Consider the following 20,000-nt stretch of genomic DNA (forward strand, 5'->3'; position numbering starts at 1 on the left):
TAACATGGTACTTATTAGAGATTTTAACTGTGGTGACGTTGATTGGGAGGAATGGGAAGCAAGTGGCAAAAGCAGGTTCCTGGGTAAATATACCAAGTATAGGAATGGAGAACACAGTGATCCAATGAGTAAAGGAAGTGACCCAAGTAAGAGGAGATGACACTCCCACAAAATTAAATCTGTTACTGACCAAAGAGCCAGATATCATCAGTTCCTTGAATTACCTTTGCCCAGTAGGAAAAGTGACCATGTTACAATTTAATTTCAGCTGGAGGATGAGGAAATAGAGCCAAGGAATGAATCACACAGGCAAGGGAGACTCAATTTTAGGAAAGCAGATTATATAGGGTTGAGAAAATTCTTTGAAGAAACAAACTGGGAAGAATTCATGACTACCACAGGAATAAAGAGGAAATGAGAATTTTTTCTAGACATTTACAATCTAGGTGTTAATAAACATGTGCCAAAGACTACAGAAGGGAAGAAGCAAAAACAGGATGGTTTAACAAAAAGTGTAAAATTGCAACAACAAAAAAAGGCCAGGGATGTGGCTTGGGAAATATGGAGAAAGAAAAGAAGCAATAAAACAAAAGAAGCTTACAAACAAGCTAGGAGTGACTATACCAGAATTCGCAGGAAGAAAGCAATTCTGAGAGATGTAGTAGAAAAATGCAAAGATGAACCAAAACTATTTTACAGGTTCATAAATGGTAAATTGAGACACAGAAGAAATCATCAAGTTAATAGTAGATGGTGAGGTCATTGAAGAGGCCTCAGCTCATGCAGAAATAATGAAGGTTTCCAATTGGTCTTCAGAAAAGAGTGCAACTTTTTGGAGGAAAACAAGAGGATGAAAAAACCAGGTTTAGCAGGTATAAATGTAGAAGTGAAGGAAGTGGTCAGTCTTTGGGATCATTGGATGTGACAAAAGCCTCAAGACCTGACGGAATCTCAAACTGGATACTTAAAGGATGTAGGGAACAACCAGTGGACAAGATCCACAGTTTTATCATATGTTCATTGAAGGAAGGCATTGTACCACTTGATTGAAAAATGGCAAACGTGGTGCCGAATCACAAGGGTGGAAGCAAGGAAACATCACTAAATTATAGGCCAGTATCACTAACCAACACAATAGTGAAATGTGAAAGGATTGTGAAAGATCAATGGACCAAATATCTTGAAAAGATGAACATTCTGACAGTCAGTTTGGTTTCAGATCTGGAAGGTCATGTGTGTCAAACCTTTTAAGCTTTTACTCAAGAACGATTGATATGCTGCAAGAGAGGGATGGGTGGACTGTGTGTACATGGACCTAGAAAAGACATTTGATAAAGTACCTCACAGTTGACTTATGTGGAAATTGGAGCATGTTTAAGGACTGAGAGGCAAACTATTAAAATGGATTAAAAACTTTTTGAAGGAAAGATAAATGAGGACATTAGCAAAGGACAAGATGTCAAGGTGGAGAGCAGTAATGAGTGGAATACCACAAGGTTCAGTGCTTGCACCAATTCTGTTTCATATCTGTGTTAATGACATGATGGAAGGAACAACAAGCTATGTCAACATGTTTGTAGATGATGCAAAAATCATGAGAAGAGTGAAAAATGAGGACAGTAGAATATTGCAAAAAGGTCTAGATACTATTTTTGCATGGACCCAAGAATGGAAAATTAAATTCAATACCAAAAATGCAAAGTATTGGAAATGGGCAACATCAACAAAAGGCCATCTTTAAACTATTCCTTGGGAAGCGAACCCATTACAAAAGCAAGAGGAGAAAGACATGGGAGTGTTGATAAAAGAGAGTGTCACCAGATAGACACATTAACACAATTGTGGGAGAGACATGTGGACTACTGCAGAAGATTAAAGTGACGTTCCATTATATGGATTAAGAGATGATGAAAAAGCTCATTGAAACACTGATGCATCCAAAACTGCAATATGCATCAGTAGTATGGTCCCCACACAGAGTGAAGGATATAAGGAAGATTAAGAGAATACAAAGGGCAGCAACCAAATTAGTTCCCAGCCTAGCAGATATACCATATGAGAAAAGACTAAAAGTACTGGGTCTGCCATCATTGAAAGATCAAAGAGAAAGAGGTGATATGATTACGGTGTTTAGGTCACTCATGGAGATAGATGGCATTGACAGAAGAGATCTGACTAAAGATGGGAGGGCTTTAAGAGGTCATGGAAGTAAGTTAAGAAAGACTACATGTTGATGTGAAGAAATACAGTTTACCATATAGTTGTATAAATATGAGGAATAGCTTAGAAGGTGATATAGCCCAAATCAAACAATACATGAGTTCAAATCTAAATATAATTGGAAGTCAAAGATATAGATTAAGTTAGAACCATACATGAATTTGAATCTACTGTATGTTAGAAAATTAGAGAATAGGAGACAAGACCCAATGAGCATTGCTCCTTTCCTGTAAACTACAGTTAGGTAAATACATGTACACTCATGCCACATAGAAAACTATTAGGAAACACTGAGAACCATAGGAGGGATACAAGGTGAACTACTGGAATGGATGGAGGATTTCTTGCATAGAAGAAAAATGAGAGTAGTGCTCATAGATAAGGGTTCTACTTGGGATGAAGTGATTAGTAGAGTTCCACAGGGATCAACACTGGCTCCTATAATGTTTGCTATTTATGTGAATGACATGGATGAGGGTGTGGACATACATGAGCTTCTTTGCTAATGACACAAAGTTGTTGAGAAAAGTGAGCTCTGAAATAGACTGTGAGTCGCTGCAGAGAGATTTGAACAAACTTTGGGAATGGAGTCAGAAGTGGGAAGTGGACTTCAACATTAAAAAATATATTATAATGGAATTTGGAAGAAAGTAAAAACAGAATATCAGGACAATATGAAATAGGTGAAAAGAAAGTAAAAAAAAAAGTGGGATTTGAAAAAGACCTGGGAGTAATCATCATTATAAACAGATAAACAAAATTGTTGTAGAAACCTACAACTTGCTTAGATCAATAAAATTGGCATTTACTTACTTGGATGAAGAAATGGTGAAGAAAATACTAGTCACACTGATAAGACCAATACTGGAGTGTGCAGCAACACTATGGTCACCCAGTACCAAAAAGAATATAATGAAATTTGAAAGAATCCAAAGAGCAACTATGAAGATGACCCCCACACTTTCAGAACTGTCATACGAAGAGAGACTGTCAAAACTAGAGTTACCAACCCTGGAATAAAGAAGAGAAAGGGAAGACTTGGCATGGAAGTCCTTGATAGAGAAGACTTACTAAATTGGGATACGAGAAATACAAGAGGATATGGAATCACAAAAAAGGACCGTTATAGAAGAGACCTGAAAAAGAACATCTTTTCCCACAGAGTTGTGGATGTATGGAACAAGCTGAATGAAATGATATTGTGTGCAAAGACCATACAAGAATTTAAGAACAATTTAGATAGTGCGAGATGCAGAGTCGGGACACCACAAGCATAGCTTCCCTTCCCGTAAGATACAACTAGGTAAATACAACTAGGTAACTACAATCATGCACACACTCACATACAACTCTTTGCTCACCAGAGATGGAGTGCTGGCTTGCAGTGCAGGGATGCTGATTTTTCAGTCCTAGGGAGGACTCTAACTTGGATCACTAAATTAATGCTTGAGAACAGTACCACTGCATCTTTGAGCCATATGTATGTGTGTGTTTTGTAAGTGGCACATTGAGTGTTGATTTTGTCTTGTAGTTTCGGAGACCAGGGTTCAAGTCCAGTGACTATGGGTGGATTCCACCTGCCTTGCTGTCTGACAACATTAGGCCAAAGCATATTTGGTCATATTTAGGTACCTTTGAGCATAAACTCTTCAGTTTTGTATTTACCTAGTTGTATTATATAGGAAGGGAGCTATGCTCATCGTGACCCATCTTTGTGTCTTTCAGCCTCAAGTTTTTTCTTAAAATCTTAAATAGTGTTTACACACTATTTCTTTATCTAATTTTTTTTTTTCAGATCTCTTCTACAGTTATCCTTTTTGAGTTTCTTTTTGTGTCCTCTTGTTTTTCCATTGTCCCATGGATATGTATATATAATGCAAGATGATATACTCTAATTTGTATTTTTTCATTATTATCATTATTATTATTATATATATATATATGTATATATATATGCATATATATATATATATATATATATATACACATATATATACACATACATACAGGTTTCCCCCACTATATGATTGGGTTACATTCCTGAAAACCAGATTGAATAACAAGCGATCAGATAGTGAACTTAAGTTTTAATAGGATTTGATTTAGTGGGGTGAGTAGTTTTGGCTATCCAAAGAGGTAGTGTCATAGATGCGTTATTTTTTTATACATAGGTTTCCCCAGTAGGCCTATATCCACTGGAAAGAGCAGAAAAAGAGGCTCTGTAGAACACCACTAGCCATTAGTTTCCCAATCCCACATCACACGTATCTTTCATGGCTAGTCTTACTAAAATCCTGAGGAAGCCTTCTCCTTGTCATCAGAATTAGTAGGACTTGATGAATCCTAGGCAGGACAGATGGACAGAAGAGCACCAGAAGTAGACTGGAGAGGTGGAGAAGTGGAGTCCAGATCAGCTAAAGTAGAGCAAGGGGCTGGATGGGAGTGGCAGGTTTGAAGAAGCTGGAAATGGTGGTTTGCTTTGCCTTTTATTTTTCTTGGCCTCAAATATATCTCTGTAGACCTTGAAGGCTTGCTCCAGATTACAGGCAACTGTTCCACTTCGTGCTGGGTTTAGGTCCCTTTCCTTTATTTTTTTAATGATTGCATCTAGGCCAGAGAACGCCTCATGAAGTGTTTTGATGTCAAGTCCTCACTGGGGTGTATCATCATCATCGCCATGGAGAGCTTGTTCTTGTTCCAACTCCATTAGATCTTCATTGCTGAGTGGCTTATCATGGGACTGTAGCAATTCATTCACATCATCTTTATCCACCTCCTTGAAGCCAGCCATATGTGAGAGCCTGAGGATGTCCTTACAAATGGGTGCTACATCACTAAATCCAGTGAAGTCATCAGCTGGTTTGACACACTCAGGCCACAGTTTCTTCCAGCAGCCATTCATTGTTTTTCTGTCACCTTTTTCTGCTGCATTGATATTGTCAATGCCCTTCTTGATATAATAATTGGCCCAGAACTGCTTGACTGTGGGCTTCTCTGGGCTGTCAGTCATGTTAATAGTTGACTCATTGTATGGTGCTGGTAATACACCTTGAAAGTGGCAATCATACCTTGGTCCATGGGCTGGATGAGTGCTGTCATGTTTTTGGGCAGAAGTATCACTTCTATGTTGTCTGCCCAATCTTCCATGGTTGTTTTGTGGCTTGGGGCATTGTCAACCAGCAGGAGGAAACGGTTGGCAATGTTTTCTTTGGTAGCATAGTCACGCAGTGCAGGGGACAAATAATTTGCAATATAATGCTGGTTCATAGAAGACGTCATCCAGGTCTTCTTGTTGGATCTATATATCACTGGGAGATGTCCTTTCACATAGCCCTTAAGTGCCCTTGGATTTTCACAGTAGTAGATCAGTAAAGGTTTCAGCTTCAGGTCCCCAGCTGCATTACCACCCAGCACCAGGGTGTTGTTTTCTCCTCCTCAGGAATAAAGGTTCTGGATGATATTTTCTTCCAATACAGGCCTGTCTCATCATAGTTTATCACCAATTTATCACTGTAGCCACACTCTTCAATGTGTTTTTTCAGTGTTGGTATGAATGCTGCAGTGGCAGGCTTGTCAGAACTTGCTGCCTCACCAGTCATCTCGTTATTGTGTAGGGCTGCTTAGGCTTTAAAATGGTCAAACCAACCCTTACTAGTACTAAATGTTGACCCATCCTTAACTTCATATCCCTTCTTAAGTAGATAATTATAAATCGAGAGGGGTTTCATTGTCACAAGGGAGGTAGAAAGAGAATTGCTGTAGTGAGACAGGTCATCAATCCACAGCCTCAAGAGTCTCTCCATTTCCTCCATTATTGGTCCCCTCTGCCTTGTCAGCATCTTTGCCATTAATGTAGAAGTTGTTTCACCAGCTTTCTTTACACTGCCTCCTTGTTTGATTATTGTGAAGACAGTTGATTTGGGCAAATGCATGATTCTGGCATTGGAGTTAGCCCCTTCACCTCCCTCATGGCGCTTAATATTTTCAAGATTTTTCTCCAACAATAAACTCTTTCTTGGTCTTTTGGGCTTTATCTCTACAGAAGTAGTTGTTGCTGGCTGCTTGGAAGCCATCAGATTATGTAAAGCAACAGTGAATGTGAAATAATAGCACAAAACACAGACACTGATACATGGGCTGAGGGAGAAACACAACTGGATAAAGAGTGGGAATGAGTTTCGATGGGTGGCCAATGGAGCATGGGTGGCGCTGCAGTCGTGTTTGTTTATGGTTTGAGTACCTACATTGAGAAATGAGTAAGTGGTATAAATTCAAAAGGATCATATGAATGAAATATCGAATATCGAACCATCAAATAGAGAGGGAGACCTGTATTATTGCTCTTATTATTCTTTTTAACCATCCCATATTGATGTAGAGATGATGGTAGTTGTACAATTATCATTTGTATCTTTGATTGTATATTATTTTCATAGTGAAAACGTGGTAGAAAAATGTAAACTTATCCATTAAATGGCTCCAAACTTACCTGAAACTTTTTTTTTCAGAACTCGTTCCAACTCAAAGGGTTCAGCGGGGTCCAGCCCAGCAGGCATCCACAGTCGAGGGCTCTCCAAGACCTCAAGCGTTAGTCCAGCACCACCAAAGATCACAGCCTTAAAGGCTGGTGCCAGTACCAATCAGATTCCACCTAATCGCTTTGGCTTTAAGAGTCTTTCGACAAATGTGAAGTCTGGTGATAGTACGGAAAGTGTCAATTCCATTCTCAGTGAAGCACAAACGGTTTCGGATTCTAATTCGAACATATTTGACTTATGTGAAGAAGAGAATGGAAATTTAACCAGTTCCAAGTGCACTTTGACTGCAACTAATGTAGACAGTGTTAATATTCATATTCCTAAAAAAAGTGTGTCCATTTCTCCTGTAATTAGTAAGGTGCCAGTAAAAAGTGATTCTAATAGTAGTCAAAATATTCCAAGCACAATTACCTCAAAAATTACGGCACACACACGGCAGCTACCCCAGCCTCAGGTTCCTACAGTTGTCAAGTCCAACAAAGCTAAAAGTCAAAGCCCATCACCAAAGGGAAGAACAAAGCTTTCAGCACTGAAGACGAAGACACCAACTGCTTCGCCAAAAATAATCAATTACACTCCAGTAAGAAGCCCAGCACCTCTGAAAACAAATGACATCCGAGCACCCAGAGTTTCCAGAGATTCTGAGTGTTCAATCAAGTCAGGCATAGAATTGGATTCAGGTCTAGGTTCATCTTCAGAAAGTGATAAGATCAGAGGAGAAGGGGAAACAGATACTTTATGTGGAGTTGAGGCAGTCACTAGTAATGAGGATTCTTCAGATGCTTGGCTTAAGAGCAAGTTAGCTGGGAATGATGGCCAAAGGAAAAAAGGTGGGAACTTGGAGCTGGTTGTCTCCAATGTTGGATCCTTTCAGGTCAAACCAAAGGATTCTGGATTGCTCCAGCTGAAAATGACAAACAAATCTGTTGAGAAATCTCCTATCAGTGAAAACCAAAGAGAAGTAGGAAAGGAAAAACGGGACACAACAATAACATACAGTATGGCTAGACAGAAGTTTGCTCCGTATAGTAGGAATAGGTATGGGTTTGGATACCAGGGATCTTCTGCGAGGACACCCCCTGAAAACAACACCATGTCATCCAGTGGCTCTTCATCAAAAACCACCAACTCAGGTGGCTTAGTGAAGAACAGAATCGCTCAGTTGGAGCAGACTCCGTCGTCCCAGTCACAGTCCCCTGTGACTCGAAGAAACCAATTTAAGAAGCCAGCCATAAGGCCCACTTCCCTTGAGAAGACACCTCCTCTAGTCCTGCCAGCTGTGGAAAAGAATATCAAACTTACTAGACCCATATGTCGAAAGCTAGAGTATAGTGAATGCCAGAATGTGAAGAATGATGCACAAAAAGACACTAATGGCACTACCTTGGGGCATTATGGAAATGGGCAAGAGGTTTCCATAGCAAAGCAAGTAGCTGAAGACATACTCATGGTTGCATCTGTGGAAGAGGAACGAGAAGTTCAAGTAGACTTAAAAGATTGTCAGAATAGTAGACAAGTTGAGTCAAAGGCAGAATGTACTGACGAGACATTGACTGAGATAAGTTCAAGTAAGGATTGGTCTGAAAAAAGTGAGTTATATATAGATGAAAAGGAACATGTAAACGGTACTCATGAATCCACGCCAGAGTGTGATGGGAGATTGGAAAGCATATTTTTAAAGACAAGCCCTGGAAGTGCCAGCTTAGACTTAAAAAGTAGTAACGAAAGTGGTTGTGATAGTAGTCCTAGTCCAGGTGTTAGTAGTACACTTGATCACATGGGGACTCTTTCTCCAGATGATTCTATACTCAAGACACAGACGCCTGTCTCAGAGTCATCATTTGAAATTATTGACTCTGTCAGTGAAAATGCAGAAATTAGCACTACAGAGCATACCCAAGAAAAGTCATCACAATCTACAGTCATCTTAGCTACTCAGGATGGAGATGATGAACTTGTTAGGAGTAGTATTTCTCGGGAACCCTCCTTAGATTCATGTTTGTCAACTGCAGATGAATCATCAAGATCATCATCGTCATCTGTGTGTCTTAGTGATAGAAAGGTGAAAAGGAAAAAGAAACCTCAGGTTCCTGATAAGTCCAAAGTTAAGGGCATTGTTTTAACTCCAACAGCTTCCCCTAGTAGTCCAGCAAAGGGGCACATCATGGAATCTTCAACAGATTCCACAAAGTCACCAAATGTTGAACGAAAATCTGTCATGGAAACATCGCTTGAGTCTCAGAAATCCCTCATTATCAGTGGTCTGCTGACAGAATCGGGCAAATGCACCCCAACTATGACAGGATCATCCAAGGAAATGGATCAAGACTTCCTTATTGACGATGAGATTGCAGATCAACCGGGATTGACTTTTGGAGGTTCAGGATTGACATCCTCCTACTTCTTAGATGATGGGTTTGGTGAGGGTGACTTGGGCTCACCATCACCAAGTCTTTGTCTTAGTAAAAAAGGTGAGTAGAGAATTATTTCACTAAATTACAAAAGAAATTTAAGGATACTGACACAACTAAGTAAAATATAAGTGACTGAATTTACTGGGATAAGATTTGATGCATCTATTCCTTAGTTCTAAAGAAGAACTATGTTCATATGGTATTAATTTCCTAATTATTGATAACATAGTGTGGTACATACGAAAATATACCAAAAACCCTTTTCCTTCTGATATGGCGGGTGGCCAAGTCAAAGCGTGCACACACCCTACACCTATCAAACCCATTTGATGTTTCTCCCATGCTAAAACATCATACAGTAGAAATACTTAAGATTGTGAATACAACTATCCCTCGATTGTACTGATTTGAAGGTGTGATTCCATGTTTTACTAATTGTGAAAAGGATTTAGCTTTAATACTTGTAGCAGTTAGAAATATCAGTATTTCAACCAAAGGTTACTGAAGTAAGGATTAAAAGTTGAAGGTGCACATATTGAAATTAGATGATATTTGGTTCATAGAAAGCATTGAAGATATGAAATAACTACAGAAAGGTTTGTCATAATAAATGTTGGATTGAGTTTCACTGACTGGACCTACAGTACCACAATTACTGGCTGCAGTCTTCAGACCCTTCCATAGATCAATGGACTATTGTGTGTTTTGTAATAATGTGGGGATTGTTCCTAAGGCAGTGGCTGAAAATAGAAGGGAGGGAGTAGTTACCAGTTGTCAGCTCTCCAATTGTGGAAAGTTGGAATAAACAAAGTTAAGTTGATAGATATTGAGCCTAGTCCAGAGACCAAGTATTATCCCCTTCAGATGGAGGCAAGGGAGTTGACAGGTATTGAAAATGGACAGCAGGGAGACAAGTCTCCCTGCCATTCATTTTACAGGATCATCACAAGTAGGTACCCTTCATTGATCTCAGGGTTTGTCATCTTCCAAAGTAATCATTCTCCTCTCACCACAGTCATTATCTTGGCATCTCTCATCAGCATCACAGGTAAAGCCTCCCTATTCACCTTAACATTCAACACTATCTTAAAGTACTCCACCCATCTCTTCCTTCAAGAACTGTCTGTCTTTTTTTCTACCTGATATGCTTCTTTTCACTCTTCACTTACTACTTCTAAAACAATATACATACCAAAAGGCCTTTTTCCCCCCATCCTACACCCATCAAATAACTATTCATCACCTCTTCCATCTTAAGGACCTCATGGATGAAGGTTCATTGCAGTCACTACCACACTGCTTGGGTCAAAGGCTGTGCAGTGAGACAGCACCTGCAAAGTAGGACCCAAAACCCAGAGCTAGTTTACACCCACCACTTCATTATATGGTAACCCCCCCTTCTCATTCACTCACAATAATTTCTGGAGCAGACAAGAAGAACTTATATCCAGGTTGTATTTTTTTCATCCATTTACAACCATGCTCCATTACCTCCTATCTTTTGCACACTCTATCCTTATTTGACAGATGTCTTGCATCCAGTGGCCTTTACCCTGTCCATCCACCTCATTCTTGGTCTTCCTCTCAAATTCATTTCATCCACATCTGCTTTCCACACTGTTTATTGATCTTTCCTCACTTATACTCTGCATATACCCAAACCATTGCAGCATTCTTTGATTTACTTCATCTGACAGACCTCCTTCCACCACAACTCTTTAACTCATCATATTTCACTCTGTCCATACTCATATCACCTACTCGTACCTTACTTCTTAAACACTTCATCTCAAACTTGATAATTAAAGATACAAAGACAGGTCACTACAAGCATAACTCCCTTCCCATATAATACAACTAAGTAAATACATATAGGCTCTTCTTTCTGCCCCCTTCAAATTCCAAGTTTCTGCTTCATACAGTATCATATATACAATCACTGCCTCGTATAACTTTCTCTTTGTGTTCAATCCTGGATACCTAGTTCTCATTACACTTTTCATTCCCTCCAGACATTTACTAGCTCGTTATAGATTGTAGGTGATATTTGTTACCTAAGGTTTCACTGACTGGCAATCAGCAGCCCTGCAACAGCTGGCATCAGTTCTTAGTCCCTCCCATAGATCTCTTGGGGAAGAAATTTTGGACCAATGTTTTGCATTAGTGTGGGAGGGACCCATCATGGGTACCTACTACTGATGGTCTGCAAAATGTACTGCAGAGCGGCCCACTTTCAATACCTGTCAACCTCCTCACCTCCACCAAGAGGACTGACACTTAGTGTCTCAACTGGTCCCAGGATCTCTATCTGAAATCTTCAGCTATATTTCATACGCTTTTCAACACATGGATTGCTGACAACCAGTGACTGCTCCCTTCCTCCCACTACTTTCAGCCAGTGACATAGAAATAGTTCCACACTAATACAACACAGACAACAGTCCAAAGTTTCTTCTCAGAGACAGGTATGGGAGGGCCCAAGGACTATTGCCAACCATTGTGGGGCTGCAGGTTTTCCATTTAGTCTGAAGAGATTTCTCCCCATCTTCTCTTTTTCTGCATGAGGGGATGGAGAGGGGGCTTGCAAATTTAATGAAGTGGCCTTGCTTTGGATGTGCTGTATCTTGCGACACTGCTTCTGACCCAGGGCAGTGGGTAAGATGCAGGGATGACCCATCATCCAAGAGGAGCCAAGATAAGAGGGAGGGACGGGGGTGACTGGGAGTGAAGTATGTGGGGATGGAATGGATGGGGTGGATTTTATGCCTTTTGTTTTTTGGCTATTTCCCTTATAAGGGGGAAAAAGCCTTTGGTATATATATGTATATATTAAACTCAAGGAAACAATTAACATTATTATTAGTGTGGGATTGTTTCTGTGTCATGAGCTTGTAGTAGTAGAAAGAGGGGAGCAGTTGTCAGTTATCAACTCTTTCCATGTAGGACCCTATGCAAATATCCATTGGTGGTCCCTATATTATTGAGTATTTATCATTGTATCAAATAAGAGACAGAAGAAGTAAACATATTTATCAGAAAACCTTTATGTTGGGAGATACTAATGATGAGCATCTGCAAGAAGGATGTTAGAATCATTTCCCTCCTGCCCATCTTCAAAACTCATCACCACCCTTGGTCTCTAGATTAGGCCCAAGATCTCTCTCTTTCTTTCATTCTATCAGCCTCAGCTGTATTTCCTCAACTTTTTCACATAAAGAGAGTCGACAACCATCATATACACCCCTCCTACTACTACTACTGTAAGTCAGCGACATAGAAATAGTCCCATACTAATAAAGTACAACATAGGTAGCAGTCCAAAGTTTCTTCCCAGAGAGATTTGTGGGAGGGCTGGAGAACCATTGCCAGCCACAATGGGGCCACAGGTTTCCAGTCAGGATAACTGAAGTCAACAACTGTTAACCTAACACATGATTTGGGTGTGTGCAGTCCACCCCCTAACAAAGGGGAAAGTGTCTTTGGTGTATTTATAAGTTTTTAAAGATTTATGAAGACTATACGGTTTGTACTTCTTCAGGAGGTTATGTACGAAGTCGAGCAGACAGTATTGGAACAGCTTCTAGCCTTGGAGCAGATGATCTTATGTTAGACTTCGATACCACAGATGATGGAAGGATGGGGTAAGTCTTTTTTATTAATGCTTCTTATGCTGTTCCTTGGCTTCCTTCATCGCATCCCAATTTTTATTCTTATCTTTGTTTGTGCTGTTATATATTGTTTTTATATGAGTTATTGTTTACGGATATCAGTGTTTTTCTATATTTGTGTCAGCTTCTTATGTCTTGTGTTCATGAAGATTTTGGGGTTCATGCATGTTTTAGTGTAACTAACATTTTGTTTATAAAAATCTTGTAGTAGGGATCCCATTCTTGAATTAGACAGAGTATGGTTACTTATGGACCAGAATGTAGCCCACATGGTGCATGATCATTAATTTCCATGTGTTTGTACCTTGCTATATTGTGCATGCCATTGGTAACCTCATTGCAGTGTTGGCAGCGCATCCAAAACCATTTACAGCCGGCCTAGTGGTGGGTCTGGTGGTGGCGCTCGGCCGAAAGTGGCACACCTGCGGGTTGCTATCCCTGGACCAAGGTGGGGGGAGATACATCATTGAGTTTTTAGTTTATGCAGTAACACATAACCTTTTGATTTTGTATGATGTAAAATGTAGCTTCTTTGTAAGGTTGAGTTTGTTTATTTTTGTTGAGTCTTTGTTGATGAGGATTCTTTAACTCATGTTTTTATGTGTTTGTATAGATTTATTTTTTTCTTCTTCCTCATTAGTTTAGTTGACCAGATATTTTGCTGTACTTCTAACCCTTTCTTGCATTTTGAAACACTCATATTCACTTTTGATTTACTTAAAACAGTTTTGAAAAGGTGTCAAATGTTAAGTTTTCATCACAAGTGCATCAGATTTTGGTGTCCCTGTAGCCATTAATATTACTGTTATTGTTACTTCTAGCCATCCTTCATAGGAGTGTAATGGGGAAAGGGATATTTTACATAATAATGTGATGAAGTTTTATTTTTGCAAATAAAGCAACTGACTAATGTTATAGTAATAAAAAGGGTCAGAAAAAATCAGTAATATCTCAGACTAAGAGTGTAAAAGCCTGTCACTTTTGTTTTTTCAAAATTTTCTCACAACTTAATGATCAGATTCAAAGTTTGATTATATTGGAAAGGTTGTATACTTCTGTTCAATTAGAAAAGTACAAGATTTATTTCTTTATGTGAATAAGAAAGTTACATAATTTATGTTATGGGGAAGCTATAAAAAGCATTAAACTGCATGCTCTGGCCATTCCTGGCAGCCCCAAATCTGTTAACTGTGGAATTTAGAACTTGAGGCCGTAGTCCTTGCATGACTGTTAATTTACATCATTCTTAATTAAAATTATATATTTTTTCCAAAACAACAAGCACATATTTTTGTAGTATTGCTGGGTTGTAGTTTACAGTACAATGAATCTGTTAAAAATAAAAGAAATTAAAACTACCCTTTGCTGTTATTATTGCTTAGAGAAGAATGGGGGTAGTAATAGGCAAAAGAAATGAGGAAGTAGGAGAAGAATGGGTGTGTTTTAATGAGAAATTGCTAAATTACACAAAAAATGGTGTGTAGGATGAGGAGGATAGGGAACAGAAGGAGAGCCAGTGAATGGTGGGAGGGAGAGGTGAAGGTAGTGGTGGAACAAAAGATGTAAACATATCAAGATTGGTTACAAAGTAGAACTAGGGAAGCATGTGAGAGTAACAAAAGAAAAGAAAATGCAGGGTGAGGAGGCAAAGATCAGATCAGATGTAAATTGGGGTAGGTATTTGACAGAATTTTGAAAAAAAGAAGAAGAAAAAAGGAACTTTTGAAAGTAAGTGAAGAGTTTAAGGATGAGTCAGATGAGGAGGAAAAGGTAAAGAATCCAGAGAAACTGATGCTAATGAAAGTGAACTTTGTAAGGGGAAGATAGAGTATTTCAACTATTTCTTGAATATAGCAGAGGATAGGGAGGGTTTGATTATGGCATTATGGGATGCCATCAGAATGGCTATGATGGGAGAGAAGAATGATAAGGCTACAAGAAAAGAGGAGTTGGAAAGAGCATTGAAAATGATGAAAACTGGCAAGGCACTCGGGCTAGTTGGTTGTCGTGTGGAGTGTCTGACAAAGAGAGGAGAATTTATAGTGGATTAGCAAGTGGGATTGTCAAATATGTGCATAAGGAAGCATGACAGAGGACAGGATAGGTGCATGTGTAGTTCCACTATATAAAGGAAAAGGAGACAGAAGATGATATATAGATGGAAAAATTATAGTAAGACAGGTATAAGGTTTAATATATCATTGGGGCTGTGCCAGGGTTGTGTAATATCACTGGTTTTTCAGTGTGTAAATGCAAGGGTATTAGGCATGGATTTAGGGTTAATAAGTAAGAGCAGAGGGAAATGGGAGGTGAAGCATTGTTGTTTGTAGATGACAATACACTTATAACTGAGTGTTTGTTTGTTTGTTTGTTTGTGAAGAGAGCCTTGCAGACCTGAAAAATTTGCCAACTGTGTGACATGACTTTGTTGTAAGCTTCTTGGCTTGCATAATGAGCTTTCTACATCAAACAAAAGCTGTATCTATATGCATGTAACAGCTTAAGTATTGGTTACAGTTGTAATAAGCACGGTTTGAACATTTAGTAGATTATTTTTAACATATATTCACTTGAAAGTATTTATACGTAAGTTTTGTGCCAAGATACCAAATCATTCTATATTGTATTACAATTTTTATCAGGACAAGATTCAGGAAGGGTGCTGCATACAGTGTAGTGAAGAATGGTATATTTGTATATACAACAGGGTCTTTTGAATGTGTAGGCAATAGATCACATTGAAGGATGTTACATACCTGCTCTACTAAACTTCTGCAGGAGCAGAGATGCAATTTGATTTTGAACTTGCTCCTACAACTACTACTACCACTTAATTTTCTTTCATGACCTCTGGATATAACTACTGATTGTTAGACATAGATATCTTTGTCTCGTAGCTCAATCTCCATTGTGCATTTGTACAAGGTGATAGGTTCTTCTTCCCTTTCTCTTCTCTCTACACAGGATGTTAGTCTTGAAGTTATTAGGATCTGAGAAGCCATGCAGGTTTGATCTCAAGTTTCCTTAATGTGGCTGCTGGCCAAGTAGGTTACAATGTCGCTACTTACAATGAAAGTCAAAGTGACAGCGATTCAAACTCTGCTGAAAGCAAGTTGGACCAAGAGTGGTTCATTAAATTCCATGCTACAAAGTCCTCTGTAAGGGGCACTGTACTAGCCTCCTGATAGGGGGGAATTTGTGACATTGAACTGAATCGTAGCCTCGTACAACAATGATATTGCTGTGGTTATACTAAATAGCAATAAAGACTATACTTGGTCTGAGATATTTGATTACGAATAGTTTGATGATATGTTGACATATAAAAGCTATAATCATAGCAGCCAGCCATGCATACTCCCTTTTATCTTGGTGGCCATCTGGTTCAAGTCTTGGCTCATCATTTCCCTCTCATCCTTTTCTGGAACTGCCTTTCTTAGGGTTTTATCTCCTAATTCGTAAATTTCCTTGATTTACATTAGCTTTTTATCATTCCTGTTGCTCAGTATATATTGGTGTTGAATTATATATATTTATTTATTACTTAAATCATATGACCAGTTTAAATATACTTGCAGAGCCACACATGAATTAGTATACACTATATGCCTTAACAACTTTGTATCATTTGCAAATGTATTAAGGTTGTGTTCTGTCCATTGAATTTGCTTGGTGGTTGTACTTGTCTTCCTGATGTTCTCATGATTCTTCCATCAAGAAAATCTTTCATCTGCTCTAATGTTTCTTCTGATTTTCCTGTTTTGCATCAACATTACTGGTCATTGAAGCACCATATCATGATTTTTTTTATTTGTTTACTGAGGTTTTGTCTTTCTCCTATAAAACAAAGAAAGAGGAATTCTGTTGATTAAGGAAGGAATTGTTTCAGTAATGGGTTGAGCTCAAGTTTTTGGTGGAGTAAATAGAAGGGCACTGGAGATGATTATGTATGTAAAAAAGTTCTATATGTATAGAAATATGAAGGTTCATATTTAGACATATACTAATGAAGGAGGAGGTCATCCAGGGGGAACCAAGATAAGAGGGAGGTGAGGGGGTGAATGGGAGTGGAGTATGTGGGGATAGAATGGGTAGGAGTGGATCTTGTGCTTTTGTTTTTTGACTACCTCCCTTATAAGGGTGAATGGGCTGTTGGTATATGTATGTACTAATAAAGTTGTGTCCATTTTCTAATACAGAATATTTGTTCATTGTATATGCAAACACTACACCAGGAGATTTCTGAAATTATTTCAATATAGTTTATGTCATCCCCTTTGCTTGTGTTCTCTTGTGAAGGTATGAAGAGGAGGTGTTGAGTCCAGATGCTGGGGAAATCTACAATGAATGGACCTCTATTATGGCAGAGGTGGGAGCAACGGCCTTGGTGACAGATAGGTAAGTACTTAAAATTGAATTCTGTCTTTGTGTTTATTTTCTGCCTTCTCTCTTGTACTATCAAGTATATGTAATAATAACCATCACTTTGAAGAGTGTGTGATTGTGCCCATGACACTACGTGGAGCAGACTTGGAATTGAAAGGCGGCAGAAAAGAGCCAAGATGTGCTGGAGACAAAGTGTTTAAGAAGTACAGTGGGGGTCATGATGATGGATAAAATGAAGTGAGAAGGTGGGGTACATAGGGTTGATCAAATAATTATGAAATAGTTTGGACATGTATGGAAAGAATGAGTGAAAAAAAAGAATAGCTAAAAGAGAGTGGAAGGCATGGGTAGATGGAGAGAACTTTAGGGGAAGAATAAAAATAGGAAGGATAGGGTGACAGGGCCTTCATTGCAAGAGTAATGTCTGTTGAGTAGGGAAGGGAGAGGGTAAGAGATAGGTGTAAGTGAGAGTGTTGTGAATGGACAAAAAATTGATGCAGCCCAAAGGGATTTCCTATTGACTGTAAATTCTGGATTGGATAATGGGGGAGGGTCACCATGTAATGAAATGGTGGGTGGAAATCGGCTCTTTTGCAACCTCTGTGACTCTACCTTGTGTTACCTTAACACCTTGCGGCTGGGGACAAGAATACCAACACTCTGTTGCTCTGCATGTCATACAAGTTGACTAAATTGGGAGGAGCATGATGACTGGGAACTTCCCATGTCCATAATTTTCTCCCACTGAGTCAAAGCAAAAGTAGTCAGAGTAGTCACAAGATTAAAAGGAGGGTAAATGGGAGTGGAGTTTGTGGGGATGAAATGGATGGGAGTGGGTTTTATGCCATTTTATGCCTTTGACTTTGGCTACCTCTCTTGTAAGGGGGAAAAACCATTGAAAAAGCTTCAGCAAGTGAAATTTTGTACTTTTGATAAAGGTTTCGCCCTCACATGGTGTCTACTCTGACCATTTTGTCAGCAATTGCCATTTTAAATCAAGGTCAAAGTGTGCTTTGACTTGGCCAACCCTTTTGTGAGGGGAATTGGAGCCTTGTAAGGCTGTTGCATAAAACTAAATTAATCACTATTCACAAAAACTGTGGGTGGGAGTGGTTTCTATGCATTTTTCTTTTTGGCTACCCCCCATGTAGGGGAAAAAGTCTTTGGTATATGTATGTATGTAGTTGGGTACAGTGAATATGATTGTAGAGTGCATTGTCATTTTCATTAGTCTAGAGTTTGTGTTTATGAATGTTTAGGATACATTGAGTCTCTTGTTGATTTCATTGTGGTGCTTTTTGTGTGTTGATAAAAGTCATATATGTCATGAGTCACAGTATAGTGTTGTTATTATTTAATACTGAGGATGAGTCTTTAAACTAGTTGAGTGAGTGGAAGGGAGTGGGGGGGACTATTATGCTGGTGGGTCCAGTTTGTTTGGCTTCAGCATAGGGATTACAGGTGCCCCTCTCCATTATAATGGGATTTTGTTTAAGTGGTCTCCACATATAGTTACATAAGGTTATCAGCATTACTGTGACATGTAGGCCCAAGTGTAGTTTGAGATTTTGTATCTTCTCAGGCCTTTTTGTGTGCAAGTTTGCTTCTTCTATGTCTTTGGTGGTAAAAATTGGAGTAGTATCTGTATTTGGATTTATTCTGCACATTTTCATAATTATTTCTGTCTCTTTGTAATTGGGAGGTTGAGACAAGGAACACACATCATACACAAATGAAACTCATTCGACTACATATACCATTCTCATATACATATATATATATATATATATATATATATATATATATATATATATATATATAAGGAACAGTGGGTTTAGGACAGGTAGGGGTTGTGTGGATCAGATTTTTGTTGTAAGGCAGATATGTGAGAAAGCTTTAGGAAAAGGTAAGGATGTTTTTTGGGCCTTTCTGGGTTTGGAAAAGGCTTATGACAGGGTAGACAGGAAGGCACTGTGGGAGGTATTGCAGATATATGGGATTGGAGGAAAGCTGTTAAGAGCAGTCAAGAGTTTTTATGAAAGTAGTAGAGCCTGTGTTAGAATTAGAAATGGAGAGAGTGAGTGGTTTGAGGTAAAGGTGGGACTTCACCAGGGGTGTGTTATGTTGCCTTGGCTGTTCAATTTATACATGGATGGGGTGGTGCAAGAGGTAAATGCAAGGGTAATGAGGAGGAAATTGGAGATGATTAAAGAAAATGGAGTAAAATGGGAGACAATCCAGTTGTTGTTTGTTGATGACACTGCACTTGTAGCGGGATCAAAGGAGGAATTAAGGAAGTTAGTGACAGAGTTTGGGAAGGTGTGCAAAAGAAGGAAATTGAAGATAAAGAAGATAAATATGGGTAAAAGTAAGGTGATTAGATTACAAGGGGAGAGAATGGCAGCAGATTGGAAGTGAGTATTAAGGGAGAGACTGGAGGAAGTAGATAGCTTTAGAAACTTGGATGCAAATGTGGTGGGAAAGGGAGGAGTAGAGGTGGAGGTAAAATGTAGATTGAGAGAACCAAGTAAATGCCTTGGGGGATTAAAAAGTATAATGAGAAATAGACATTTGGGAACAGATGCTAAGAGGAGATTGTATGAAGGAGTGATTGTGCTGACAGCACTGTATGGGGTAGAAACATGGAACATAGAGAGGAGGAGTTTAAATGTGTTTGAGATGAAATGCCTGAGAAGTATGGTAGGGGTTACTAGGCTGGATAGAGTGAGAAATGAGGAGGAGAGTGGGAGTGGAAAGGGAGATAGGATTGATGA

The 20,000-nt window shown here is 39.0% G+C and overlaps 1 protein-coding gene across 11 annotated transcripts in view; it reads left to right on the top strand.

Moving 5' to 3' along the window:
• LOC143038891 (uncharacterized) overlaps window positions 1-20,000 on the top strand; it is a 245,473-nt gene that overhangs the window by 161,575 nt on the left and 63,898 nt on the right. For 8 of the 11 annotated variants that reach the window (XM_076208597.1, XM_076208586.1, XM_076208589.1 and 5 more), the window contains 4 exons: window positions 6,729-9,229; window positions 12,711-12,813; window positions 13,184-13,288; window positions 17,140-17,238. In XM_076208597.1, the coding sequence (XP_076064712.1) occupies window positions 6,729-9,229; window positions 12,711-12,813; window positions 13,184-13,288; window positions 17,140-17,238 (2,808 nt within the window). The remainder of the gene's footprint in view (window positions 1-6,728; window positions 9,230-12,710; window positions 12,814-13,183; window positions 13,289-17,139; window positions 17,239-20,000) is intronic. The other 3 variants (XM_076208594.1, XM_076208593.1, XM_076208595.1) reach the window with 1 other exon arrangement.

Source organism: Oratosquilla oratoria, chromosome 25, assembly GCF_046742065.1.
Source record: "Oratosquilla oratoria isolate Oo_2021 chromosome 25, ASM4674206v1, whole genome shotgun sequence".
In the NCBI taxonomy this organism is placed as follows: Eukaryota; Metazoa; Arthropoda; class Malacostraca; order Stomatopoda; family Squillidae; genus Oratosquilla; species Oratosquilla oratoria.